The sequence below is a fragment of the Melopsittacus undulatus genome, chromosome 19 (assembly GCF_012275295.1).
Source record: "Melopsittacus undulatus isolate bMelUnd1 chromosome 19, bMelUnd1.mat.Z, whole genome shotgun sequence".
Lineage (NCBI taxonomy): Eukaryota > Metazoa > Chordata > Aves > Psittaciformes > Psittaculidae > Melopsittacus > Melopsittacus undulatus.
Window position 1 is genome coordinate 1,435,778 of NC_047545.1, and position 10,508 is coordinate 1,446,285.

At 60.5% G+C, this 10,508-nt stretch overlaps 1 protein-coding gene across 1 annotated transcript; it reads left to right on the forward strand.

Moving 5' to 3' along the window:
* The first annotated feature begins 5,444 nt into the window (after nucleotides 1-5,444).
* On the forward strand, nucleotides 5,445-9,156 carry TMEM161A (transmembrane protein 161A). Its single transcript, XM_034070999.1, has 12 exons — nucleotides 5,445-5,498; nucleotides 5,638-5,741; nucleotides 5,827-5,907; nucleotides 6,089-6,186; nucleotides 6,285-6,441; nucleotides 6,753-6,904; nucleotides 6,984-7,044; nucleotides 7,159-7,302; nucleotides 7,489-7,602; nucleotides 7,807-7,981; nucleotides 8,052-8,148; nucleotides 8,340-9,156. The coding sequence occupies exons 1-12, from the start codon at nucleotides 5,496-5,498 to the stop codon at nucleotides 8,579-8,581; spliced, it is 1,428 nt and encodes a 475-aa protein (XP_033926890.1). The 5' UTR covers nucleotides 5,445-5,495; the 3' UTR covers nucleotides 8,582-9,156.
* The last annotated feature ends 1,352 nt before the right edge of the window (nucleotides 9,157-10,508 follow it).

Sequence of the window (10,508 nt, forward strand, 5' to 3'; positions counted from 1 at the left end):
GATTTATTTACCCTGCTCATTGGAATCCATCTCACGCTTTGAATCCCAAATCCTAAAGCAGAAGGGAAGAAAACTTGCATCTCTTATTTAGATGCTTTTGCCCTTGTTTAATGGGGGGAGGTGGGGTGGGGGGATGGAATTGTTTCTCCTCACTGAAAGGGTGTTCCCTGCACCAGAGGTCCTATTGGTATTCCTGTAGCTGGGATTTGCAAGCATCCGGACCATGTGGCTGCTCCACATGGAGCATATCCCAGGCCTGGATATCCCTGTTTGGCTGGGGGGGATGGCTGCGGGTGAGCAGAGCCGGAGGGGATCGGTGGGATGGGTTACTCAGGCTGCAGTGTTGCTGGTGGCATTCCCGTACTCCTCCCTGCTCCATGCCAGTGCCAGAGCCCATTCCTGGAGATGGAGAAGCCCTCAGAATATCCCTCCTAATCCTGGTCATGTTTTGTGCCCAGGGAAGCGCTGAAAACCAAACTGCATCCCTTGAAGGTCCCTTCCGACCCAACCCATCCTAAGATCCTGTGGGGTTTGGTGCAGAAGGGCTCGGGTCAGGCATTCACAGGCATCTCCTGCTTGGGATCAGCATCTCTGGCACTGAGCACCTGGAATGATGGGCCCAAAACCTTCCTGAAGCTGAAGATGATGGGATAAAGGGCAGCAAGGGTGGATGGGGCTGTGGGGAGAGGATGGTATCCCCCATCCTCCTCCTCTCCCCAGCTCTCCCAAACCAGGCTCAGCTTTCTTCCTGCTCACACACATTTGCTTCCAGCACGGGTGAAATGAATCCCAATGGAAATGTATGGAAAGGGATTCCCTGCCTGGACACTCGAGCTGCTGAGAGCCTGGTGGGAGGAGGGAGCGCAGGACACCCGGATACTTCCCTTACAGCCACATCTCATGGGGGTTATTCCCCCCCAGTGGGGCTGAGCCCTCACGTTGCCCATGGTCAGTTGTGGTCTTCCCCCATGTTGGAGCAGGGAGAAGACACCAGTGGCTCCTGCTGTGCCTTGGCAAAGGTCGGGATGAGCATCCGGACAGGATGCTTTTTACCCCATAAGCCGCAGGCCTTGGTCAGTTCATGAGGGAAAAGAGAGCATCCTGGTTTTCCTGGCCCTAAACACACCATAGTTTATTCAATGTACGCTGTGTGCAGCAGCAGGATCAAGCCCTTCCCATTCCTCTGGGATGGGGCACAGATGTGGTATTGTCGGTGCAGGGAAAGGGTGTGGGAGATCCAGGGAATGGGTTTGGTATGGGATTGTGGCTGGAAAGGTTGGGTTTACAGGGAGCCTGTCCATGCAGGGGACCCCTGGGGCAGCATCCTTGAGGAAGAGCCCAGCAGGGACCTGGCAAAACCAGGCCATAGCAGGAGCTGGACCTGAACCCGGAGCTGATGGAGCCCCTGTAGGGAATCAGTGCTGGGTGAGCAGCAGGAGCAGGCACTTCGATGGGATTTATGCCATGCAGCACTTGTCAGCACAGCTTTAGCACCCCATAAAGCAATGGTGAAGGCTGAACGTGAAGGGAGAACACAAGGATGCCCTGATTGAGCAATTAATGAGAGACTTCGGGCTCAAGCCCTGCAAAGCTCCATCAAGGAAAGGCTCAGAGGTGTGGAAAATGCAGGAGGAGGCTGGAATGAGGGAACGGTGATGCTCTGATGCACTGCGGTAGCCCCATGTAGGCACAGCTAACAACACCTATGTCCATCCGCAGGCACCCCACAGATGGGGCATTGGGACCCCCCAAAAGCAACCAGCAGCAGCAAGGATGTGAGTGAAGAGCAGCGACCCATGAGGGTCAGGAGGAGACCTGGCACAAAGCGTGGCTCTTGGTGAGGATGGGTTCAGGCACCCTGTGGGAATGGGGTGGGATGTGGGGACCCTGCGGGACCAGGAGCTGGCACGAGGGTGACGTGGGCACCTCCCAGCACTGGGTCTCAGCAGGCTGGGACTGGGCTCACACCAGTTTCTCCCATTAACAGGTGCCGTGAGTGGATGTTGTGGGGTCCGGGTGACCCAGAGAGGCTGCAGAAAGGCCAAGGCCCTGTAGGAAGCATGGGCAGGATCCATGTGGGTGCCCTTCCCATGCCCAGGGTAAGGGTTGGCTCCCTCCTTTCCCTTATAACCAGCCCCAAGGCTGGAGCCAGATGTGTCCAGGGTGTCCCCTGCCCCACTGCCAAGCGGGGGGCATGGACCACAGGATGACACCCCAGGATGCTGGAAGGACACAGAGCTGCTGCCAAGCCCAAGGCATGGGGAGGACGAGGTCTGCAGCTCAAGGAAAGGAGGAAAAGCTCCTGTGCATTAAAGGTGTTGCAAGCCCCCGGCCTGGTCTCCCTCGTGCTGCTGGTGTTTGAGCAGAGCCTCCCCCTTTTCCTTTCAGGACCCCCCAAATCCCTATGAGACCCCAGTGTCTGGGGCTGTTTCCTTCCTGCTTGTGTCTCCCCAGCCCTCTCCTTCCCTGGGGGTCCCAGCCCTGGAGGGGACCATGTCCTGCCCCTGTTGGGCTGGGGGGAGGCAGGAGCTGGGGTTTGGCCAGTGTGGGAACAGGCACCTCTCACCTTACCCTCGCTCCTGCCTCTCCTCATTCCCACCCCACACCTGAGGACTGGGTCTTGGCCCCACTTTGCTGCTCCATGAGGCTCCTGGAGGGTTGGGGGGCCCTGATGGGTGCCACGAAGGAAGCAGGCACCGGTTAAACACAGTGTGGGTGCCATGGGGCTGGGCCCGTGGGTGCATGGGAAGGACCTCACCACCAAAGCCCTGCTCCGAACCCCCTGCACGTGCTCGCCCGCCCGTCACTGGCCCAGACACCCAAATATTGAGCCCTCCATTAAATTCCCGGCGGAAAAAGGCTGGGAAGGAGCCGGAGCAGGGTTCGGAGGGAGCGTGGCAGTTTGTTATGCTAACCGAGGGGGGCTCCGCTCAGGGGATGTGTCGGAGAGGTCTGAAGAGCAAGGAGTTCACAGGCCCTCTCCCTTTGTCATGCTAAAAGTGCAACACAGAAAATATATACAGGCAGCTGCTCAATGGAGCATGAAATACAAGTGATTTCTCCGGGAGCCCTGGGTAATGCGATGCAGCCCGGACAATGCCCGGCGCCTTTGTGCAGAATGGGAAACTCATAGGGGGGGAATGGGCACAGGCCAGATCCTGGCATGCAGCTGCTCCCAGCAGCGCCCAGGAGGTGGCAAGTCCCCAGGAGCATCCTTGGCCGTGGTCCTCTGGAGGTGCCCAGGCTGTGGGATCGTGGTTGGTCCAGCTCGGTGGGTGCCATGTGGATGCCAAGCCATGGTCCTTGGAGGAAACGTCCCCCCTGGTGCATGTGGGGGCCGTGCTGGGACTGGCACCCCCTCACTGGGTGTGGGACCGGGGTCCCTGTTCATTGCACCGACAACGCTGTCACGGCAGCTCCCTTTGCTGATGCTAATTCGGGCATCGCGGCAGGAGCGGTGTAAAATCAGTCCTCAAAGGGGCTTTTGTGTCCTGGGGGAGGGCGGCCGGGCTGGGGGTGCTCCGAGCATCCATCTTCCACCTTTCCCTCCTTGTTTTGTGTCTGAAAGCCGACGCCGTGGGGGCTGCGAGGATCCTGGGGCCCTGCATTCGTTCCAGAGAGGCAAAGCCACCGGTTCGTGCAGACCCATAGCAAGGACTGGGAGGTGGGGGGGGGGATCTGAGGGTCCTGGGGGGTGGCAGGACACCGGCAGTGGAGGTGATGGAGAGGGCTGCTTCCCTGATCCCTGCTTGGGAAGGAGCTGGGGGCACCCAGCAGCCAGGACTGGGCAGCTCTCAGGGAACTGAAGGGGTTTTCCAGCATCACAGCCTGAGTTCAGCCCCCTTTGGCTCCTGGCTGGGGTTGGCATGAGAGGCACACTGGAGGCTGCTTGCCCCGGCTGCACTGGGGGTGCCTGGCAGCGGAAGGGATGTGGTACCCGAAATCTGGGTACCCCAACTCAGGGGGATGATCGGGGCACGGGAGGAAGCGACATCTAGTGGGAAGCGCATCCCATCACCTGGGAGAGGGATATCCATGGCAACCCCTCGGGGCCACCAGCATCCTGCCTGGAGCAGGGGCTCCCACCAGCACCCACAGAGCCCCCCATCAGTGTGAGCTGCTCACAGGGCTGCCACAGCCCTAAATAGCCCCGAACTCAGCCAAAATACCTGCAGCCCCTCACAGTGATGTGGGTGTCAGGATGAGCTGCGCTCCGTGGGCTCTGCCCTGACCTGATCCATCTCCAGCTCCTCCAGTAATCGCAGGGAGATGCATCAACGGGAGGATACAAGTAGGAGAGAAGCTGGTTAGTCTCACAAAGAAGATGTGGGCAAAGAGAGATGGCTACAGCCTGCCCCATGGCATCATGCAAGGGGATGGGGCTGGTTCAGCCAGTCCTGGGCCCAGGGTAGAGGAGGATGGGGAGGACACAGGGATCAAGCTGCTGACACCCAAACCCCTGTGCTCTCCTTTGCCCCCAGAATGCAATGCCCGGGGGCTGCGTGCAGGAATGGGTGTCATAGAGCCCCAGCCCAACGGGGCCTTTCAGATGCAAACCAACCCCATGTGCGTGCATATATACACAGAGGGGCTGTATTAAGGTTTTGGCAGCGGGGGGCTACAGGGGTGGCTTATGATAGAGCCAATGCAGCCGGCTCCAAGATGGACCCATCACTGGCCAAGGCCGAGCCTAACAGTGGTGGTGGCAGCACCTCTGGGATAACAGAGTCAAGATGAGGGAAGAAAACCTGCAATGGAAAACAAAAGCGAGAACATGTGAGAGAAGCAGCCCTGTGGACGGGAGCAGAGGAGGAGTGTGAGGAGTCCTCACCTGAGGAGGAAGGAACACCAGAGACAGCGTGCGATGAACTGATCACAAACCCGCTCCCTGTCCCTCTGTGTAGCTGCAATAGAGACTTTGGGAGTGAAGCTGCACCAGGGAAGAAGGGAAGGATGAGGGGAAGGTGTCTTAAGGTTTGCTTTTGGTTCTCATTGTCCTCCTCTGTAAATTAAACTGATTTCCCCGAGTCGAGTCTGTTTTACTCATGATGGTAACTGCTGAGTGCCCTTGGCTAGACCTGGGAGCCTTTCCTTCCCTGCCCAGGTAAGGAGGGGAGTGACACAGCGGGTTTGAGGCGCACAGGGGTTTAGACCATACGATGTATATGATACCATGTGTATAATGCATATATACGATGTATATGATATCATGTGTATAATGCATATATACGATGTATGACGATACCCGACGGGGAGGCCCCGCTGGGGCAGCGCAGCCGGGACTCGAACCCGCAGCCCCGGAGCCGCGCGGGGACCACAGCTCCCAGGAGGCAGCGCCCGCGGAACTGGGCGCCGCGGAGTGCCCGCCCCTCTCCATTGCTGCCTTCCCATTGGTCTACCAGCTGTCAATCAGTGTGAGCGCGGCCGCTGATTGGTCTGCGGGCGGCAGCGGCGGTGAGCAGGCTTCCTGCGGCTGCCTTTGCGCTGACCCCAGCATGGTGAGAACGGGGCCGGGGTCCGGAGCCGGGGGGGGGGGGGGCCATGGCCGGGGCTGTCCCATGGCAGGCACCGGCGCTGGGGGGGGCGGACACCGGGAGCCCCAGCACCGGTTCACGCCGTGCGGGTGTCCCCGGGCAGGCGGTGATGGGGGTGCAGGTGGTGGTGACCCTGCTGGCCGCCAGCCTCATGCAGAAGATGGCCCCGCACTGGTCCTTCGCTCGCTGGCTGCTCTGCAACGGCAGGTACGCGGCGAGCCCGTCCCGTCCGTCCCATCCCTCCCTGCTCCGAACCGTGGGGCACCGGCTGACACCCCCCGCTCCGTTCCAGCCTGTACCGGTACAAGCACCCGTCGGATGAGGAGCTCTGCGCCCTGGCAGGGAAGCAGCGCCCCAAAGCCAAGCGGGACAGGTCAGTTCCTATCAGCTGTGATAGTGGAAGTCACCCCTGTGCTGCTGGGGTCCCCAGGCAGCGACAGCCTCATAGGGGCTTGGGGCTGGTGACAAGGAGCCCCAGGCTGGGGATGTGCCCCCACGCAGCAGGCTGTGGGCACCGTGGGACACAAGGGATAAGCCTGGGTTATCCCTTGCAGGAGGATGAACGGCATGATGGAGGACAAACCCCTCTCCGTGCCCCGGGACATCGACCTCCGCCTGGACACCAGCCCCATCACTGCTGTGGATGCTCTTGGTAACCCTCCCATGCCCCCAGTGTCCCCCTGCATTGCCCTGGGTACGAGACCCCCTGCGGGTCCCTGCAGTAGGGTGATGTGTCCCTCTGCCACACAGTGCTGCGGTATTTCCTGGACTACCAGTGGTTTGTGGACTTTGCCGTGTACTCCACCGCCGTGTACACCTTCACCGAGGGCTACTACTGCCTGGTGGACCCCCAGAAGGAGATGAACATCGGGGTGCTCTGGTCCCTGCTGACGGTTGTCTTCTCCATGTATCCTTGTTGTGACTTCTGGGGTGTGATTGTCACCACCCGCCAGCTCCAGGCTGCTGGTGGCAGGAGAGGGAACTCACCAGCCTCAGCTTTTCCCCATTAAAAGCCAGTTGAGATTTAAAACTTCAATCTGTGGATTTGCAAAGCACTCGGTGATGAGCTGTACAGGTGCCCAATGAGAACCTTCCCGCAGGGAAGGTGGCACTGGCATCACGATGCTGATGCTCTATGATGTGCTGATGAGCAGGGGGGTCCTGCTGGTGTTGGTCCTGCAGCTCCTGGTTTCCTTGACATCCTCCCCTTGAGCGCAGCAAGGTCTTCTTCATGGTGATGCGCCATTACTTCCGCTCAGAGGAGGGGGGTGAGCGCTCCGTCTGCCTCACCTTCGCCTTCTTCTTCCTCCTCCTCGCCATGGTGGCCCTGGTCATCCGTGAGGACTACCTGGAGTTCGGCCTGGAGCCCGGTGGGTGATTGGGGCCGGCGAGAGGCGGGTGGGCATTGGGGTCTGGGGGCACCCCACTCATGGGGGTCACTCCCTGCAGCGCTGGCTGGAGTCAGCACCAACCTGAAGAGCATCCTACAGCAGCGGGGCTGGGAGTGGACGTGAGTCAATGGGGAAATGGGGTTTCCAGGAGGTTGGAAGGGTGGGAGCCCATCCAGGGGTCACTGGGGATGGGGCCAACCCATCCCCTCCTGCATTACCCCCTCTCTCCGCAGGCTGCCTATTGCCAAGCTGGCCTTCAAGCTGGGGCTGGTGGCCCTGTGCTCCTTCCTGGGCGCCTGCCTGACCTTCCCAGGGCTGCGCCTGGCCCAGACGCACCTCGATGCTCTCCGGATGGCGGCCGACAAGCCCCTGACCCAGTGGGTGAAAGCTGTGGGTGGGGAAGGAGCTGGGGGGGGTCAGTGCTGGGACCCCCCCCCCAGCCCTATGGCTGCAGAGCTCAGAGGTTTGGTGGAGGGAGAGGGTGGAGGAGCCATGGGTGAGGAGTGGTCCCTGTCTGCAGAGGGGTGGTGGGAGCAGGGGGGTCAGGGATGGCTTCACTGCAGGGTCCTGCTCCATGGGAGTTTCCTGGCGCCCGTCCTCGTGGTGGTGATGTGGATCAAGCCCATCTCACGGGACTTCCTGCTGCACGCACCCATGGGCAAGCAGACGGTGCAGATGTGAGTGTGGCACCAGCAGCAGGGCCAACCGTGCGCCAGCATCCTTGTGTCGAAGGGAAACTGAGGCACGGGTGCCCAGCTCACCTCCTCCAACACCCATAACCCCCATCCTCACCACCATCACCTCTGCCATCAGACACCCTCTGGGGCGCAGGCAGGTTCTGGACCCCATATCTCCCTGACAGCCCCTTGCTCTTGGCACAGCATGTCGGACTCTGCCTACAACACCGCACGCCTCTGGACCATCGTTGGCCTCTGCCTGCTGCGCTTGGCTGTCACCCGGCATCACCTCCAGGCATACCTGTGCCTGGCCGAGCGCTGGGTGGAGCAGATGAGGAAGGAAGCTGGGCGCATCCCTGCCCTGGAGATCCAGCGCAAGGTCTGGATGTGGGAGTTGGGATGGGAGCAGGGTCCTGCCACCGGCCTCCTGCTGATCCCACTGCCCCCAGATCACGAGGATTTACTGCTACGTCTCCGTGGTCAGCCTGCAGTACCTGGGACCCATCATCCTCACCTTCCACTGCACGCTGCTCCTCAAGACGCTGGGTAAGGAGATGGTGGGATGTGGGAACATGGGGGCGCTTAGGAGGGGCAGGATGAGACCTAGAAGTCATCCTCAGGCCATTGGCATCCCTAGGTTCTTGGATCACGGTTTGCATGCAGCGTGCTGGGGCTCAGCCTCCAGCACATCTATAGCGCAAGGATGGGGCCGCAGCGCTGTCCCCTCTGTCCCACAGGGCACCACTCGTGGGGGCTGTACCCGGAGCCCCCTCCCGTGCCCATGGCGGTGGCCCCACGGCACTCCGGTGCTGAGGACGTGCGTGCCGCGGTGGAGCAGGTCACGGCCGTCCTGGGCGGCATCTTCACCCCTGTCTTCTTCCGTGGGCTCTTTGCCTTCCTCACCTGGTGGGTGGCCGCCTGCCAGGTCATCACCAGCCTCTTCGGCCTCTACTTCCACCAGTACCTGGCAGCCTCCTGAGTGGGGGAGCCCGGGGGGGTGCCCGGCTGCTGGTCCCGTGGCTCCTGCCTCGGCTGGTTTCCAATGGCACACATGGACCCTCACGGTGGGGATGTTTCTGCTGCCGGCTCTCAGTGGGATGGGGTTTATGCCTCGGGGCCAGCGTGAGCATCACCTGCTCCTGCTGCCCATCACCAGTGTGCCTGCTCTGACCCTGCTGCCGCTGCGGCTCCCTCCAGCCCTTCTCCCCCTTGCTGCCCCTGGGTGGTGATGGAGGAGCTGAGCCCTGGAGCTGGGTTTGCTGCTGCCGGCTCTGACCTGACATGGGGACAGTTGTGCTGCTGTGCTGGCCTTGACAGAGCGGTTCCTGCCAGCCCTGGGCATTACGTGTTGGGCAGAGGGCTCTATGGGCATTGCCTGTGCCACGATGGACTTTGGTGTTTGCTCTGCTGCCCGTCTGCCTCCGTTGGCTGGGGGTGAGCCTGTTTGTAGGGTCACTGCTCTGGCCAGCAGGGCTGGAGCTCCTTGGGTCATCCCTTTGCTTCATGTGAAAGCCTCAGGCTGGTTTGGAAATAAAGAAATAACCCAAAGACTTCTTTGCCAGTCTAAAATCTGCTGCTTTGTTGGCACTTTGCAGCCCTGAGCCCCTCGAGCAGGGCAGGGGTCCCATGGTGTGAGGGCCTTTGGGTGGGTGAGTAGGAGCACCCCAAATGTGTTATTGCATCAAGGGGAAGAAGTCGAGGTCTGGACCAAACCGTGCCACCCACCTCATCACAGCCCAGCTCTGTGCCTGCTCCGGCTTCCCCACTGCTCCGTGGGTGCAGGTCCAGCTGCATGAAAAAGGATTAACAGGTCTGGGCTGCTCAGAGAAAGGGAGAGGGGCTCTGATCCTATTTGATAGCCTTGTAATGGCCTTAATTCCCTTTCGCTAAGGGCTGGGATGAGCAGGCAGCCCTCTGCCCGGTGTTAACAGGGCTAATCCCACTGCCTCCTCCGCCTGCCTCCCGAGTTCCAAACTGCAGACCCAGTAAAAGCCTTTTTTGTGGCTTTCCTTGAGGAAAATCCCCTTTTGCCACCAGCTGGAGCCCAGAGCAGCATCATTGAGCAGCATCATTGAGCAGCACCGTTGGGTAACACCATTGAACAGCACCATTGAGCAGCATGGGGCTGGGAGCAATGTGGCTCCAGCAGCACTGTCAGGGAGCCATGGGTGGAAAGGTGCAAGGCAGAAGCGATTGCCCCAGGGCTGGGATGAAGGGACTGGCTCCAGCCCACAGTGCCCCATTACAGCCAGCCCGGCTGCCTTGATGGCTCATTTATCTCATCCTCCTTCAGCATGGGGCCCGGCTGAGCAGCAGGACGGTTGCTAGGGCCTGGGGTTGTGCTGCATGCAGACACGCAGACAGTTCCTCCCCAGAGCCCTGCCCAGACGTGACCCTCTCAGGCAGGGACAATGACTGATAGACTGGGCAAGAGCAGCAGACACAGCCACAGGCACTGCAATTGGGCCACATCAACCACAGGAAAGGACCCCCCCATCTTCCCCTGCCCAGGGTGGTTTTCACTCTTTGCATCCTTGCTTTATTTAGAGCATGGGACAGGTCAGGCCATGCAAACAGCCACACTCCGGCTCCAGCAGAGCCACAACCACGAGGCTGTGCTGCTGCAGAGCTTGGCACCAGGATTAGGATGGGCCCCACACCCTGCAGCACACTGGGCCAGCTCCAGCTTTGGCTCCTGCAGGTGCTGAGAAGCCCAGGGCTGGGAAAGCTCCTGGAGCTCATCCTTTGTGCCAGGGCAGGGAGGGAAGCAGTGAGCCCTTCACCTCAAAGGGGATGGCCCTGCCACCCCCACTGCCTGCATCCTGCTTGGAGCAGCGAGAAACACCTGGCTTTAAACTGACTTAAACCTGCCAGGGGGGAGACTGAGCTGAGCTCTTAGGCAGAAG